At 31.4% G+C, this 19,205-nt stretch overlaps 1 protein-coding gene across 10 annotated transcripts in view; it reads right to left on the minus strand.

Moving 5' to 3' along the window:
• LOC116775882 (zinc finger protein 287-like) overlaps positions 1–19,205 on the minus strand; it is a 53,560-nt gene that overhangs the window by 15,876 nt on the left and 18,479 nt on the right. For 5 of the 10 annotated variants that reach the window (XM_061524452.1, XM_061524455.1, XM_061524450.1 and 2 more), the window contains 4 exons: positions 18,454–18,549; positions 18,012–18,098; positions 17,225–17,293; positions 5,254–5,485 (listed from right to left, as the gene is read on the minus strand). In XM_061524452.1, the coding sequence (XP_061380436.1) occupies positions 5,254–5,485; positions 17,225–17,293; positions 18,012–18,098; positions 18,454–18,549 (484 nt within the window). The remainder of the gene's footprint in view (positions 1–5,253; positions 5,486–17,224; positions 17,294–18,011; positions 18,099–18,453; positions 18,550–19,205) is intronic. The other 5 variants (XM_061524456.1, XM_061524454.1, XM_061524453.1 and 2 more) reach the window with 5 other exon arrangements.

A 19,205-nucleotide genomic window follows, 5' to 3' on the forward strand; every position in this document is an offset into this window, starting at 1 on the left:
TGCGCCCTATGTGAATTCCATTTACGGAAATATAATTATATTTCCGTAAATCCGATTTAAGTATATTTTCAAAAAGCTTTTTTTTTAAATATTATTAATATTAACAATTAGTTAAACTAATAGATATGTCTTATAATGAATAATATTGTATTGTTATTATATTTTTTTAATCGAAAGAAAAACGTTCATTTATATAGCGTTTACAATAATTTCTCGAGTGATTTTTGTTGAATAAGAAAAACACTTGAAGTTAATTGAAAGATAACTGGAGTTGGTTCCTCCAAAAAAGGGTTATGATTCGTTTACATTAAATTTAAGGTAAACGGATCAAGTTCTGGATACTTTTTATTTAAAACAACTCTCGATAACAAAATTTCTAACTGAACTTCACGTAAAAAATAACGAAGTGAACGAAGGGAAGATGATGGAAAAAAAGACATAACATTTAGAAGGTGGCGCTAATTTGTACGCAAACACGCCTGAAATCAAATAAAAACCGATCATTCGAAATAACCTTTTTTCCGACTCTTCTGTAAATAGCCTTCATTATAGATGACACGACATGTCTTGATACTTTGTTATATTTAAAAAATTGCTGTTCTTTGTTTAAACAATACGTTTTTGTTAGCTTTTATAGATTTTCTTTTTCTTTTATTGCTTTTTCATAGCTTTTCTTTAATTAAACAATACGTCTCATGTTATAACGATAAAATAATTCAAATAAATGCGATATTTTATTTAATAAACAGAACCGCCATCATGTTTTTTTTCATTTATTCTTATTTGTAATCGTAAAACTATGTATATACACAGCGTAATATGATTCGCTTCAGTGACATTAAAGTATACATATTTATAAGCAGAAAATGTATTCAATACACATAGCCAGTATCAAGATGATACGGTCGATGAATCCTTCCCTTAGTCGAGGGTAGCATGAAGACGCGGCGGACAAAAAAATTACAATAAAAAAAAAAAGATAAGCGACGGGGACTCGGGACCAATCATTGAAATTACATCTCCATTGGTTTGTTTGTTTGTAAAATATCGAGTAAAAATATCATCAGCCACGATAAAGAAATCAAAACGACCGAATGACTAGCAGCGTATTGTTCGAAACATTGCTTAAACTAATTTAAAAATGGTTTCACGACTAGCAAAAAGTTTGTAAAACAAAATTGTTGAACTGTTTCCAGCCAGCTCCCACGTGTACCACTGACAGAACTAACTTATAAAATGATGTTTTTGTTGAACTTTTTAATTAAAATTTAATAATTCTCTAGTTATATAACAGTGCTATGTGCGATCCGTCCACATTATCTCCGTTTTATATATTATTTAATTCGCTATCCGTCAAATATTAAAACCGATTGCATCGCCCCCCCGTGGGCTGAAGTTTCTCGTACAAAATTTTTCCATTAATATCTTTTTATGGAAACGTTAAGACGGATTACGTGCTCAAGTTACCTCAAATCCCGAAGGACAAGGCTTAATATACCCTCCTCGAACAACACAGCCCGTCGAATTAAATAAATATGGCCGACAACTACATGCAGACTTCATTGTAATTGTATAAACCATATATAATATATATCATTTAAATCACAGCTGTTTGTGAATTGTACAGCAGGTTACGACTACAAATCCCTTGTAATTAGAGTTTATAAAATCGAACATTAACGTTTATTCGGTAGAGCTTAGTTTAATTTAAAGGAAATGCATTAGCCGAGCCGCAACTGCGGTTGCATACTGTATTTTACTGTGAACCTTTTAATATTTAGTATTACAGGTCTAGATGTTGATTATGAACTGATAATGGATACAAAAAATATATATATATATATATATGTGTGTGTTTATTCTTTACGTCGGAATAATTTTAAATGTTCCGTTTTTTGCCAAGCAATACATATTTAGTATTTTCGGCTAGCACTGTCGTTGTTTTAACAATGTTTATAAAACGTTATAGCTAAGTGGCAGTTTAAACTATATGGCGTCGGTTAAATTAACCATCATATAATGAACACATCATTGTGATTCGGAAATTTAAGCTCAAAATTAGTATTCAAGTACGATACAGATCACTGGCCGCTCGCACATATGTATATAATTTAATGTTAAACTAAAATGTGCCTTACTTATTATATGATAAACGCTAAAGTTGCGTGCACTATTTGTATAGTAGTACCGTCATCGCGATGATTGTATTGATTTCCTCTCCCTCCTCCTGCCCCCTCCCCCCGGCCTCCCCCGGGATGACCCCCCATCTATATAACACCCCCTAACTACATTTTCGTGGCATGAGTAAATATGACTATGTAGTAAAGTGACCATGGTTTTATGAATTTAATTATAATTAAAGAGGTACAGGTGAATGGAAATGAATTGATGTATACTTAGTATGAAATTAAAAAGTTATTGTGAGAGTTTAAAAATTAAATGTCTTTATAAAATCAGCTGGCGGGGTCAGACGATCAAAAGTGATATCAGAAAATGTTAATAAAAAAACTTCCTAACAATCTCAAAAGGGATGAAACTCAGCAAATTAGTAAAATACTTTTCGCTCGGACAGTCTTTGCTCCGTTTTTTAGGGTTCCCTGGTGATATTGTGGAGCCTTATAAACGTTTTACTAATACTCTTACCATGATAACATGTATTAATTATATTAAAACGTATAAGTAATCATTTTAAATGAACAGCGAAAGGGATATATTAATTTTTGTTATCATTATTAGATGATACAATATTGGTTTGCTGTCCATTTAAGAATGACGTCATAATAAATGTAATGAAAATAATAAATGATCATATATTTTGAATGTATAATATAAAATCCGTCTCGCGCTTTACATTTTCACCTTTCCCGGCCTCCAGTAACAAGTTTTCACGTTTTCCGAACGAGAGATCTCGAGGACATCTTTAAAAAATGTCTTTAAATCAATATTCATTATGTACAGGGTGTTGTTGTAAGACGTCGTTCTATATATTGTAATGTTTTATTCATACAGTCAGAGTTTTAAGAAATTTGTTTTCGCTCTATTGTTATGTTAAATCAAAGAAAATTCCGGACTCAAATGCTTTTATCTACGGCTTTGATAGGAAAATTTATTTCAAAAAGAATTATTATTCTGCTTTATACAGGATGTTCAGCTTGAATTCATTGCATGTGTCCTATTTATTTTTGACTCATTGGGACCAGCGGCCTCAGTCTATGAATAGTGTAAGTTGTCGTTGTAATTTTTTTTTTATGAACATTCGGTATCTTATGTCAATACATATCATTCGATTTACAAATGATATGACAATTTTTAAACCAATCAAAAGATTACTTGTACGTAAAGATTTTTGTTGTATTAAAAATAGTTTTGCACGAATAATATTAGCAGTTTTGTTATAGAGTAATAAATACAGACACAAACAAACATATATCAAAGCAACACAAGCTTCGCATTCCCAGTATTAGTAGAATTTCATATAATTTGTTTTAATTTAAATACAAACGTTATCCACGGTAAACAGCACTTTCACATCTATATAATTTTATAGAACGTTGAAAACAAATAATTACTACGACCGTTCACGACCACATTCAAATCCACGCATTCTAAATACGAATCTAACATAAAACAACGGACGCTATATAAACATTTATATGTTATGTCAAAAATATCAAATGTGAATATGTCATCAGATGTCAAACTGTAACTGTCACGTGTCATTGTAATGACGACAATTAAAAAAGTCATTACAAACGTCAGGCAACGATCGTCGGCATACAGGATAAATATTTAATTATTGCCAGTAGAAAAGAAAACGTGGGAACAATAACGTTTTGTTTCATTTTTTTTTTTTCATTAAAAATCGGTAATACTAATACCACACACAATTGTATATTATTAGATAATATTTAATCACAGTGTACTTATTTATTTGTTTATAAATAGTATTGTATATTCATTGAATGTTAATTGTGGTATAATTATTAGAATTAAATCTAGTCTGTATCCTAAATGTTCATAAAGTTATTTTGTTAATCTCATTATAAGAATCATCAAATGAACATAATGTATGGGTGCAATTTTATAAGTTAAAGATTACAGAAAAGTCACAAATCCAATTACAAGAGGCATAGGACCGGAGCGAGACGCCGCCCATTGGCTAGTTGGAGAATGGAAAAACACGTAAAATATATTTTTTTCTAAAACACGTAGAACGTATATGAGTGCTGTTCTCTGATTGGTCCGTTGGTCAACACCAAGCGGCCATTGGCTCATATTTTTTTCCCGCTTTTCACGTATACGGCAGAGGAGATGTTTTTTTTCCGCGGAAACTCCGACCAATGGTTGGAACGTAGTTTTAATTATAAAAGTTGTTCTAGTCACGGATTGTTTTTGCGGCGGATGTGGGTCTCGTATAACTTGTTTTATATACTATATAAAATATATTTTATACTGTTTTTTGTACGTACGTTACATAACTTATTTTTTTTTAATTAACAACTTAATGTTTGTAGGCTCAGATCATGTTTCATACAGCCATAAAATTTATTTAAGTACATCCTATATTGTACATAAGTTGAATATTAAACATATTTTTGTTGGTTAAACAGCGATGCAATCTGTCTTATAATGGCCGCGTGGTTTAAATTTGGAATTGAAGACGCAAGCCGTATGCCCTGATGTATGTTCGTTTTATTAAATTTGTTTATTTTATCTGTACTGTATTCGTATGTGTGTGTTCCTGTACGAATGTGTGCGTTTTTTTTATTTTACGTTCAACAAAATCTATTATGTAATAGGAATATAAATTACACTGATGAAATACATTGTGTGTGTGTGTATTTCCTTATCTATCCACTTTACTTCCTTAACGTTATAAAATTAAATATATTTTAATTGGATAAACGTATTGTATGGTTTAAAATCGTTTGTTTTGAAGTTCAATCAATATATAAATGTCTTAAAATATTGCCTGAAACCGCTTAAGGCGAAGCTATTACAATATTTACTATTTAGGTACGTCAGATTATTCGTATAACTCGTTCTGAAATCATACAAGTGTGTGAACTTCTTATATATCACTATGACATAGTTATCATATTGAAATCATGACATTACTAAGAGAATAGAAGTTTATATGTATGTTATTTTTCACACAGAAACTACTAAATAGATTAAAATTAAACTTTGCTATAATAGTATGTAATTAAATTATAAATTGGCAAGTTTCTTTGGAGGTCTTATATTTCTTACCTGTGTGTAATCTGGTGTGCTGCTGAACGTGACTGAGCTGCTTGAACCGTCGATCACAATAGGAACACTTGTACGGCTTCTCGCCCGTGTGGACCCTGATATGCTGGACGAGCTGGTGGTTCGAGCTGAACGACTTCAAGCACTGCTGGCACTGGTGCGGCTTCACCTCACCACCGAGGCCGCGCTGCAGCTCGCGTGCATGCATTTGCATGGCGTTCTTGTGCATGAAGATCTGTAATTTGGGATGGCTGATTTTGTTTGTCTTGCATATCATAAGGGTTCTGACGTAAGAATTATCTGCTGGATTTTATTATGTCACATATGGTTCTCGTTTTAATTATTTTTCTAATATGGAGGCTAGTTTAATGTTTTGTGGGACACGTTAGTTACTTTAATGTTGTGAACAATCAAATATTTTGTAATTGAAAACAAATGTAACTCGATCCGTCACGTGTTATTAGAGACAACAGAATATAAGACATGAAAGACCTTATAAGCAACCATAGGTATAAATGTTAGCATTATTATTATTTAATATATATATATATTTATATAATTTGCGTATCGAGTTTGTTTGTACGTGTGTAGAAAACATTATGTGCAGTTGGTGCAAAGTTTCACGCGGGCCTCCTATAATTTTGCCATGGCAAAGAAATTGCTTTCCACCACTGAGTCAGATAAGGCGGAATTATAGGGACTTAAAATTATTTATCGCACGCCCGCCTTTGATATGATATGTGACTCTTGTTGATGTTGGGTAGACGTACACTTATTTCCATTTATTTTTAATATATGAGTATGTATATGTACTTAAAACGTTAATAAAATAACGTATAAATGTTTGTTTAATAATAATAATAATCGATCGTATTAATGAATTTATATATGATTTGTTTAAACAAAAAAAAATATATAATATTCATACACAAATATATAAAAATTTACGAGTATAAACATAGGAATAAAACTATAGTCATTAACAAATAATTTAAGTTGAATTTTGCTTAGTTATATATAGCTATATTTATTGAAAACCTTACTTCTATGCGATTGCAAAGAAACGACTTCAGACACGCAAGTATGCGAAGTAGGACAAAATAAGTATAAACTTTTTATTATTAGTTTAAATTTCAATATATATTTATTTTATTGTATATTGCAGAATTATAAATAAAAATATACCTGTGATAGTATTGATGCATTATCGAACATGTTATATCCCCACAAATCACACTTCATCTCTTGACAATAAAGCGCGCGCATCGCTTGACGACTTCAAAATAATTAAACATTTAAGTTCCTTCGAGGAAAATATATCCAATAAATAATTTTATAATATATATTTTTTTATCTAATTCCTGTAATAAACGCTTATTTTTCAGACAACAGGAAAAGATCGCTTTGTTTGTTACTAAAATTAATTTTATTGTTCAGAGATCATACAATGTGTGACCTTTAAATCTTATAAAATAATTAATATATTGATTATTATTATTGGTAAATGTTATTGTATAGTTTATCTGTCCCGCGCTGTAGCCCTTTCACGCGTGTTAGAAAGTGGAACTGGCCGTTTATCACGCAACGAAGAAATTGCAAAGAATTTATGCTTTTGATACGCTATGGGTCTAAGGTTCCAATCCCGGAAAGTAAAGATAGTTTGTTGAATACAATAAAACATATAAGTACATTGATTAACTAAAATATACTTAACAGGAGTTTACAAGTTAACGAAGGCGTTAATGAAACACATCAAACGACGTGGCTCTCTGTACGTGACTCGTCCCGTGTAATTAGGGACATAAAAAATTTAGAACACAAAGCCATGAAAAATGTACGCTTCATAATATTTCAGCAAATTGTTCCGAGCCTTAAGTCCCTATTAAGAAAAACGATCCCAACCCTTTCGGGGGTTTTTTTTTTAATTATTTTGATAGCTACCGTGATAGCAATCTGTTCTGGTGACATTTATTAAAATATGTGTTATTATGTAGTTTTTGACTATAATTTTAATTGCATTTTATTGTGGTCAGTTGATTTGTATGTTACGCTTGATTTAGCTCAAGCAATTTAATATTTTTTTTATTATGCCAACATTAATGTTCTCAAGAAAAAGTGTTTGTAATGATGATATAAATAGATGGGATTTGAGTCAAGTTCAGAAAAATGCGTCCAGTGTCAGAGGCGCAGGTCGGCACGGCTAAAAATAATGTTGGCGCGATAAAAAAATATATATATATATACAAGGATTTGTTAAGACTTTATATATTAACACTCTGGAACTTGTCTGTGCTTTTATAAATTGTTTAAATCCGTATAGCGAGTCATAGAGTTAGATAATAAAGACCCCATAGAGTTTAATATACTTCGTGTCATAAAAAATATATACAATTTTTTGTATTCAGTCCTTTGTTTTAAAAAATATATATTTTCTTATAGCTAGAAGAATAAACAGTGTACAAGAATAAAATTCAATATGAGTATTTTAAATGAAGTCTCACTAATTATGACAGATTTTTACATTTACAATAAAAAAAGATCTAACCGCGGGAACTCCTTGTTTGAAATAGATTAAAAAAAAGTCAATAAACCTTTTTTTAACCCCAGTCACGTCGAACAGGTGTCAAAGTAACAATTAACAAGTTATCACTTCCCGTGTACCGTACAATTTGGTTGTTACTTAACATGTTATTTAAAAGGGGTAAAAATGTACAATAATTAAAAAACTGTCTTCCTTCGCGGAACATCGATTTTTTTTATTCACATTGGTTTGATTTTAGTCTACTCAATTAATAGTTTTGTAGTCTGCATAATTAAGTACCGGAATATTTTTTTTTGTAGTGGCATTGTATGTCATTTTGAAAATAGAATCTGTCCGGAACATGTTTGAGTTTTTTTTTTTTTGTAGGATATGATTTAACGTAAACAGCCACGTCACATGTGAAACATTAAGAACAGTTTTTAAAGTTATCGACGTATCGGTTCAAGGAGTTACTCATCAACCTTGGATGAAGCTCGTAAACAAAGAAATTATTTTTATATAAAGGATACGCTGTTGAGTTTGTTTTATGTCTGTTTTATTGTAAATATGAGTTACTTGGTCAATTAAATATGTCTTCATATTAAAGCATTTAGATATCAGAGTTGATCTTGCGATATCTGTTATATAAGTGAAATGTAGAGTATAAAAGAGACTGAATTTATGTACAATATCTTGTAGAGTGGGATCTGTAGATGTATTTAATCCTAGAATTAGTAAATAAATGATTCGTCCCTATTTCAAGAATGTAGGCTATTGTGAGTGAAAGAGACAGCTCGGTCTGGCCAGATCCCTGTTAAGATTGCACTATCTCGATTTTACACCCACATACATACTTCCTATTACAGAAACAACGGTATTTGAACCCTATTCTATTACGTTAAGATTGTTTTTTTATATTTTATTCCGTGTCTTTCTGTGAGTGTGTTTTAAAAGAATTGTTTGCTTTTTTAATTGATATTGCCTATAAGCTTTAGTTATTGGATCTCATTGCGATCAATTGGTTGATGTTTAACTGACCCAGTTATAGACCCTTGGGCAACATCAAAGTTACAAATGAAATGTCTTTTATAAAGAAAGCATTGATTCTTTTGATAGCATAGAGCTTGGTGTTGGCATACAAATACTACAGTCTTATTCTTTGCATTATACGTTGAAAAAAGTATATAAATATATACGCGTGAGTGTTTAATATATGGATATGTACACACATAGGCAATTAAATAAACATAATACTCCAATGTAGTTATGTGTAACAGTATCTTATAAAGATGTGGGAATAAAAGTAAACTGACCTATGTCAACACATACACTCTCACGTGTGTGTGTGGGAGTCGGGTGTGTTTGACTGTGTAACATTGAACAAGATATCCCTAAGAAAGTAGAGGATTCTGTTTATATATAAAAATGCAACGTGACTCATATTCGGGAACGTCAAACAAAGAATGCATTAAAATGTGCATTTCAGTATTCCAAGGTTAAGGAGTTATTTTTATTTCCCGCACCGAGCTCGTATCACTTGCACAAACAATGACAGCGCATTCAGATAACCTCATTTCTTTCAGTGATAGCACGCACACACAGGCAGTACTTACGCACACACACACGCACACTAATATAGGATGTACTTGTTAGATACTTTTTACTTATAATATGGGAGGATATTTAGTAAAATAAAATTTAAATCTGAAAAAATTACATAGTTTTCATAAGTGAAATTATTTTTTATTATGTTATATATATTTATGTTATTATATAGATATTATAAATAATAAATATTTTCTAATAAACATCAATAGCCGTAAGTAGACCTATAATAATGGTCACCGTACACACACTTACAAGCCTAACATAATAAAAATGTCCATCAATTGCATCACAGGACGACACTGAAAAATTATTCACGCCAATTTGTTTTCTATTCCATGCAAAATAAGCCTATAATTGCTCGTTATATTTATGAATAGTGAAAGAATTGGCAATATCCGCGAACGTGGACGAGAAGCACAAATGACATTACTAATAAATTATTTCGAGCGAATCTACACTTTCGTGTAAAGTGATTAGGGCGAGATTCGTCTGTCGGGATTATTCTTTACGTATCGAACGATGATGCAATATCTAACAGTGTTTATCGAAGAAATGTGATGCACTTTGAATTTTTATTGAGTTTTTTTTTTATTAGTCACAGTATTACGCACCTTATGTAATAGGAATAGATTTGGTTTTGGTTCGTTTGGTTGTGATACAATTTAAGAAAACCTAAGGTCAATGAACTCGTAATACCTACTTGTGATAGCGCTTTGTTTTTCTTATCAATAGCCCTGAAGGTGCGTTAGCCCTGCGTTTTAAGACCCGAGATAGCGGACAGGGAATTCTTTTAAAAACTGTGACTAACTGATATTGATGTATGTCGAAGGTTTTAAAACATAAAGTCGATACATGCTACTGAGGTGAGGTCTTATATAACGACTCTTTAGAAGATTTTTTTTCAATTAGTACGCTTTTATCTTGCATAATTCACTAAAAAAAATATTTCAATATCCTTCTCTTATATACAAACTATCCATTTGTCAGAATAGTTATAGTAGTTTGGGCATTGAGACGAATTTACACACACATTACGTACAGGCAACGAGTGTCCAGACTGTGTTAAGAAATAAAAAGTATAATGAATACTTTTAAATCTTTCACCAGAGACTATATTTTTAATACAGAATGGTTCTTTTCCATACAGTATTAATGCGTATGCGCAGTTCACGTTCAAAGACCAGATCGCGTTTGAACAACTATACGACATATTATTTTTAAATTTATTACCGATCCATAATCGATTTCACTGTATTATATAAAATTTTATTGAAGTTACGCATAGTCGTGTGAATATTTTTAAGGACGGATATTGTTTCTGTTAATTGATAATTTAAGTGTAGTGTGTTATAATTTCCACAAAGACAGATAACGTAATGGAGGCGCAGTATACAGTCCACGTGTTGCCATAATAAAAATAAATAGGAGTCTGCGAAACGAGAGAGGTCGCTCACCTTCCTAACCTAAGACAAGAGCTACGCATCACACAGACACACATACACATACATAAACACACATACACACACACACATACACGACCAGCGCGTGCGCCGAACGAGTTTAGACAAACGGAAGAAATATTATTTCTCTTTTTAGACCCGCTTTTAATACGCATTTCATACATTAAATATCATCCATTGTGTAGGTCTCATATGTCACGGAACATTTTATATATTAAGTTAATTCGACAAATGTACTAGTAAACAAGCAGAACATCGAATAAGCAGAAACGATGTACCAATTAGAAAGAGAAAGGAAACCAAGGTTTAAATTACATAGCTATAGCTAAAAAACTTATATTTGCAAAATACGATACCGTTCGCGTGCATTGCACTCTGTGCGCGTGTGTGCGGCCTGACCTAAGACAACGTTGTATGACGATGCTCTTACGTAATTCTTTTTTTTTTGTTTTTTTTTTTTCGCGGCAATACCTTTGAGCTGTGTGCCAGTGTTTTTATATTCAATATAAAACTCTTTTTAATCTCATTAATTTATATGGACTGCTTGTTTCAATTATAAAGTTTGTCTATTTCGCGTTTTATATGTAATTTTGTATTTTTATTGTATTTGTGCATTTTTCATATAAAATTTTGCATGTTATTCAAAACAGTCGGAATAATAATAAAGATTTAAAGGCATGATGTAGTCCTTAAATCAAAACTTTGATTCGCGGTTTAAAATAAATTATCAAAATTTCTGTGTGAGAGAGAAATATGTTCAATGTTTGTATTTTTTATTTCCACCCGCTGGGAGTCTCGACTACGGACGGACAAAAGAAGTTTATATTTATCGGATCAAAGAACGCTGTACCGTTTTATATATATATAAATGACATGTTGAGTTATGTTAAATATACGTTGTACTTACACTAGTAACAACACTTAACTTAAGCTTCTGTATTCATAATATTTAGTTATAAACATTTCACCATGATTTATTTTAATTTTTATTATTTATTAATAAAACATATAAGTACTTTTTAATTTTAAATTGTCCAATATACGAAAGTCTATATCTAGCAGCAAGTCCTTTATACACACGGGTCAATCAGAACTGGCTGATCAATTTAGTTTTTTTGTCTTAAGGACCTTATTTTTCGCAGCGGGTTCATAGGCCGCAGAGTGGAAGTGATTTCATTGCTAACTTTTATAATGCAAGAAATGCTACGAATAGCTTCATGAGCTATATACAATACACATACATACATACATTTCATAGGTAACTAAATTATTACATTGTACATAATAAATCCTGCGCGTATTTTGATCTGCTAACAATTTTGTTTGTGTTAATAGAAATCTATTTGAAGAAATCACAAGCACCCGTGCACTTGAAACGGAATGGCATCGTGGGTTATATTGTGTAAGCTTTCACCGTCTCTAATAAAGAGCGGAAATGATGTCAAACAAATAAGTTCCTAGGATAATTTTATCAGCATATTTGAAACTTTTTTATTAAAAAAAATATGATAAGGGTGTTATTGTCGCTGCAATATTTTTTGGACACATTTCGTTATGGTTAATAAGTCGTAATATATCAGTTAATTAACTGTGATAAAAAAAATTAATAAAAAATTTAATTAATGAGGAAAACGAATGTATATACTTTATATAATTTCACAAAACATCTAATTAATATTTCATCGAAATTATAATAACTATCTATAATTAGATATAAAAAAATAGTTTATTTCGTTTTAATATAGTCTTGTTATTATATATTACTTGTATATATAGTTGTTCTTGTGTTATCGAAAAAGGATAAACAGATAAGTTACAATCACTATAAGCTGAGTGACTGTTATGACCACAAAACTTAATTAACAGAAAAACATACATTTAACGGTAGAGGAAATTGATAAATATATAAACTAGTAATATTATTATAACTTTAATACATATGTAGATATATGATAAATAAATTTTTTGATATTAATATGAAAAAAAATAATTTTATACGTTATGTCAGTAGGTACATTTAAAAGGATTGTGAATGTTAATTTTGGAGGCATTTTTTTATATGTTACACACTTAAAAATTGTTTACTCCGTCTTATAGTATTTCAATATATTTCAAGGTCCCTCAATATGTTCAAATTTGTATACGGAGTTGAATTTTTTTTTTTAATTTTTTTGAATATTTGTAGTCTTCCAATCAAAAACCCGTTCCATCGAAGATGTTATACATATTCTATGTTAATATTAAAAAAAAAAGAGAATGTCGCCGTTTGACATTACGCTTGAACTTTTGAGTTTCACAGGTTAACTTTCCCTAACCGCATGTACGGATCAGTTAGAACCTATCACATACACTCACAGTCAGCCACTATGATAAAAACCGATTACCTGCATCTATGATAGCCGGAAACGATCACATCACAGCACTATCACAAATAAATATCACATCACTAGCAAATAATATGTGCGTTATCGTCAAAATGTATTTTTCAAATGTGCAAAAAATCGCAGTGCATTCCCTCCGTGTGCTGTAGGCGTTCTGGTGTAACTACTATACTTGTAGTATGCGCTAACTTTTTTATTATACTCAGTTATCCATTCTGCCTCAGCTTCGACTTGATGCTTTCGTTACGTAATCATATATTTTTTTATGTTCATTTACAATATAATAGTTTTATAGTTTTTTTTTTTTTTTAATTTTACATTTGTGATTTAAAAAATACGTTTGAATCGTTCTTAGATAGCCGGACGTATTGCGACCATTGTGCCTCTATGAGTGAGAGGGACGGCTATACTGTAGTTTTTCATATCGAATTCTATATATTTTTTCTCTCCGGTTTTTGCTTTGCTCCTTATAAGTGTGTTTGGTATTTTTTATGAGATCTCCTCGGTGGTCTTCAGTTTATAAATATAAAGTGCTATCATATATATATTTTAAACAATAGCTAGTGTAGGATTTTTATGACCACATCACAATTAACCGCATGGAAGCGTCGTCAAATGGGTTAATAACATGTAAAGAAAAACGACGTCTTCAATGGCTTATAAAAATACGCCTAGGTCTTACTTAGAACTCACCCAAGCGGCTAATGTCTTAAATTAGGTAAACGAAATAACGGGTTATTTTCTATAATATACGCTCCGTGTTGTGAACTTTATTTAAACACAGCTTTAAAAAAAACACATTACGTCAATTCGATATTCGAATTTCAAAAATGGAATGCTACATTCAAAATTAGCGAAATAAGTCATATTCATAAGCCCAGGATCCAGACAAACGAGTTTAATTTAAATAAAATACATATTTTCTTGATATTTTTGAAGAAAACAGAAATTGTCAGCAAGACAGAATGGCGTTCGTTAGCCTGTTTTAATTTCAGCTAATTTTTATCTTTGAGTCGTCTTTTTTATTCAGTGCGGGCCATTAGCTTCGTCTACCGCGACCAACAATCTTCATACTTCATACATATTTCTTTTGATGTACACAGCAACGTTGTTGTTGAATTTTTTTTAATAATGTACGCTCTTTATTGTTTTGTTTACATGAACGCAATAATATATAGCATTTAAATATTTTATTAACGATTATAAATATATTAATACGTCTTTGGAAAAATGAGAATTGTTAAGTATTTTTTTTTGAGTCATGCCAAGTATCAAATTATAATAGTCCAATGAGCTGTATAAATCAAATTTTTGTCCAGTTTTTCTCTCATTCCGTCCCAGGGGCGCTTTCCCGCCAATTTGTAGTGTTTGAGAAAATGTTGCTTTAAACGTTTGTCATGTTGACGCCATTTTTATAATTTTCAACGACATTTTTTTTTTTCTCATTGCAAATGCTAGAGTTGAATGTACAAAAAGTTAATGCGTTTATGATTGATTTATGGAGACTATGCCATGGACAAAAACTTTGAATTAGCCTTTACAGTGTTTTGTTGAATCTTATTTTTTTTATTTAGTTTTAGGCTGGACATTAAATTACTAACATAACAAAGCCAACGGTGTGACATCAGGTGTAGGAAAAAAAAGTGGTAATTTTTAGGAGCTATAAGAAAGTTTTCTAATAATGTCTCGACGAGTTAAGACTCTCACCGCTAATTGCGAAATAAATTTTCAAGTTTGGCCAAAAAACGCCTTCCGTGGCGTGAGTTATGACACCGTGAAAAAAAAAATAGATAAAGTAACGAACGTTGTTATAAGAAGCTTAAACGTTATTCGTATTTGAAATAATGTTTTAGTCTTAGGCTTAGTTCATAAAAAAAGTAATTTGCTCTATGTTGATTATAAGGCCGCCGTCTCGGAGGCTTTATAACAAAGTTTTTTTATGTAACATTTAGATTATGAATCTCGATTATACGTTAGTTATTGCTTTGATTTAAGAATAGCATTAATTATATTTTTATAATGACTCTACGGCAAAGGAATTTTTATATGCATTTTATATTAAAAACATCGTAAGTAATCTAAACAGGTCTAGACCAGACTTAGACTATTCTAATACATATTAATTATAAAATGTCCTCTACAATAACGCGTCCGACGAGTTTTATTAAGAAGGCAGTAAGTGAGAATCTTTCAAAACCAATTAAGTTTAAAAGCTGTTTAGTCATTAAAGCACTTTTTTTAAGCATCTTCTCGTAGTACAATTTTTCCACCCTCGGACACTTTTCATAATTACCGTGCCACCCCTCACCCCGCACCCCTCACCCCGGCTACTTGTTACAAGATGTTAGTCAAACCCGCTTAAAAATAAAATTTTATTAGTCCCAACTCTTTCCTCTGATATAAATTACTTTTAATACTTTTCATAATAAATACCGACGTTAAAAAGTATCTAAACGCCCGCTCTGTACACATTAAGAACCCATTTTACATTCAGCAACAAAAGTAAAACAGCATTGATTTACTATCGCGCCCAGAAAAAAAGTATTTAATACTCTGTGCGTTCTGACAGCGGAAAAAACAAAGAGCACATGTCGAGGCTGGATGTCAAAATCGTCTCAATTTGAAAAAAAAGTCGAAATTTGAATTTCAAATTTGGAACGCGGTTATTTTCTTAAGATTTTTTTTTTCGGGAAGCCGCATCAATAAATCTTTTTGCAATAACGATAAATTCATTGCGGATCGACATGCAAATGTGGATTTTTTCGACAACGCATGTCAAGTACTTTTGTTACGGACAAAAATATGTGGAGCCGGCAAATGTTACAGATATATTCACGCACGGAAACTAAAACACATTTTATGTTTATATTATTATATCACAATTATTTAAATGAATATGTTTATTAAAGATGTTATAATAAGCCGTCCCTATACACGGGTTGTTCGGAGCGATCGAAGGAGTTCTTATTTGGTGCACTTTTCCGTTCAACATCCGACGTGCGGCCGGCTTTATTTTTTCACCTGTGCATGCATGTTCTTATGCTAATGTACACGATAAGAACCTTTTTTAAAGGATTCGTCGACTAGAAAGGTTTTGCTTCGGACGTTTTATTTTTTGGGTGAGTGTTTAAAATTTATACGAGGAATATAAAATGAGCTCGTTTTTAGTTATTGTCTCTTGAATTGTGCTGTTTATAATTTTTAATACGTATTAACCCGACGCTCGCGGCGCTAATGTTAAATATGTATGACATTTTATAAACTCCTTTCAATTGTTTTAAATAACATTTAACGCCTACATAAGTTAGTTCAAGTTTATGTTTTATGTTACATAAGACGTTCAGTTGTTCCTTAACCCTTGCAATACTTTTTGTTTTGTTTTGTTTTTTTTTTCACTCTGTATGCAATAAGTCAATGAAATACACATGTTGCAGTACAAGTACTTCCTGGGTAATACCACCTTTAACGCAGATGGTGCTGCCTCCGACGTAAGAAAAAATAAAACAAAATCGCCCGTGAATCTCGATTTAAATAAATTGTTAACACGCCCGAGGCGTTTTATCGCATCCAACATTTTTATTATCTTGATCGATTCTATGCGAAATGTTGCCACACTAATGAATATTCAAGATAGATCAAGCTAGATACATCGTAGTTCCTGTGGTGAAAAAAATCGTTTTCCCCACCACCTAGGTTGCTGATAAAATCTTACATCGATATTTATCTATGGCAAATAAAACTTACAACTAAAGAGTTATTGGTCCAAAACCCCTCAGGGGGTGTGTCGGCGGGTTCGACGTTTAAAATAATACAAAAATAAACGTCAAAAATATCAACGGCCATATAAAAAAGTATATATAATTCAAAAATGGAATTATGTTCAAACTAGTATTTCAAATGTCTATCAATGGATGGGTAATTTTCAAATATGGAACACCGAACCCGCCACCACAACCCCTACTCTTGGAAGATAACGATACGCATTGAAACAGGTGCCAACTCACTCGCTGAAGTGTCGACCAGCATTCTTCCAGCGTTCGTTCACTGATGCTCTGACCGGAGCGGGCTTGTTGCTGTTGATAATAGATATATTAGATACAAGATTAACGTAGCTATGTAACAACAGATAATAAAGCGAAAGCCTTTTATGGATTATGAATGACGTGACCGAAAATATTCAGCCAAATACGACTTTGGATCGTAAATATAATAAATAGTTTTGAATAAAGTATTTTCTTCGAGAATCCTCTGCTTTAGGATTACAGGAAAATATATGCGAATGGAAAACCTTGAATAAATTGGTTTTTGAGGTCGACGATGCAAACTCGTATTTCACTTAAAGCTATACCTAATACAAATAATATATCGATTTAGTATAATTAATAAGCAAAACAGCGTAATATTAAGTAATAATTACGATGTAATGTTTCATACAAGCGGTATAAAGCAAAGAAGAACGGAGTCTCGTTCGTAGGAATTCAAATCAATGATAATATAAAATATACGTAACTATAGAAGTCAAAGTTAAATTTAAAATCTTAACATTCTCACCGTCATGAACATAATCATGATCATGACGAAAGTTATGGAGCTTCCATATTTAGATAAATTAGTAAATTTTTAATTAATTTTCAAGATAATTAATACAATTGAATAAACAACCGTAAAGATTTTTTTATTAAAGTATTTTTTTTATATTGTATAATATCAAAATTAAAAGTATAAAACAATTAACAACTGAATCGAACGATACTCCGTTAATATAGAAGAGTAAATGAAATAAATAATTACATCGATATTCAGGCTATTCAGGACATTTACCAGTGCGAATGGTAGCATGGTGCGATCAGCCTCGCCTGATGGGGACTGCTGCTGCGGCTGAGAAACACCAAGGAGGTTGGATATGGTGCTAGTTTTATAATACTGGCTGCTTACATTAATGTTACTTATAGTAATTTGTTAATAGAAAACTATTTAGTCAATCGTTCTATAATTAAAAAACGAAATTAAATATAATATATTATAAAGAAATTAAATGTAAAAAAAAAATATTAGTCACACATTTGGAATACCGAATCAAATTCTAATCAAGTCATGTCTAAAATAATAAAATAAACTGACTTCTTAGAATTTCGTCATACTATTTATGAAATAAAGGAAATGAAGGAACTGAACACACACAATGAAAAATAAAATATTGAACACACACAAATATGTAATAAAATATATTTACATCAATATTATTGAGTGAGGACAGTAAATTTACCAGAGCAAAGGGTACCAGCGAGCGTTCACTCATCGTGGAGTCCGCGGACGGCGACTGTTGTTGCTGTTCACGTCACGCATACAGGAAGACATACGTGGAAGAGAGAGATGGGAATATATTAAGGTGATTTGAAATATACACGGCATTCCAAAATTTAAAACAAATATACAATATTATTTTTTATTCTGGCCACGGTAACATTTTATACTGCCAGTTCTATTATCATTAAGTATTATTTAAAATGCTATGATATCTTAAACGTTAATGCAATATCCGGAACACTCTTTTTAATAACCATTTCATTGTAATAACAAATACTTGAACAGACAATGCCATTGAGAAACATCAAAACTAGTTTTAATTAACAGTTGATGGTACAAAAAATTTAACCACAAAAGTAACTACTTCTCCGCGTCGAACCGTTAAATCTCTATTTTGGAAAAAAAATCCAATGAATGCGAAATATGAATATCGGAAACCGGTTCCATGTTCAAACATTGTTTAAAACAAAAAAAAATGAACCGGGAACAGATTCGTAACAAATAACTGTCAACACCCCTTCCGTGAAACAAAGCGCGGTGAAAAAAAATTAGAAAAATAAAATCACAATGCCCCTAATCCGTGCCGTGGGAAACAGACAAATGCAAGGTAAGCGAATCCGAAACTAATTTAAAAAGTAATATTCTTTTGTCTTCCATTTTTGAAATTTTAATTTTAAA

This window comes from Danaus plexippus, chromosome 24 (assembly GCF_018135715.1).
Source record: "Danaus plexippus chromosome 24, MEX_DaPlex, whole genome shotgun sequence".
Lineage (NCBI taxonomy): Eukaryota > Metazoa > Arthropoda > Insecta > Lepidoptera > Nymphalidae > Danaus > Danaus plexippus.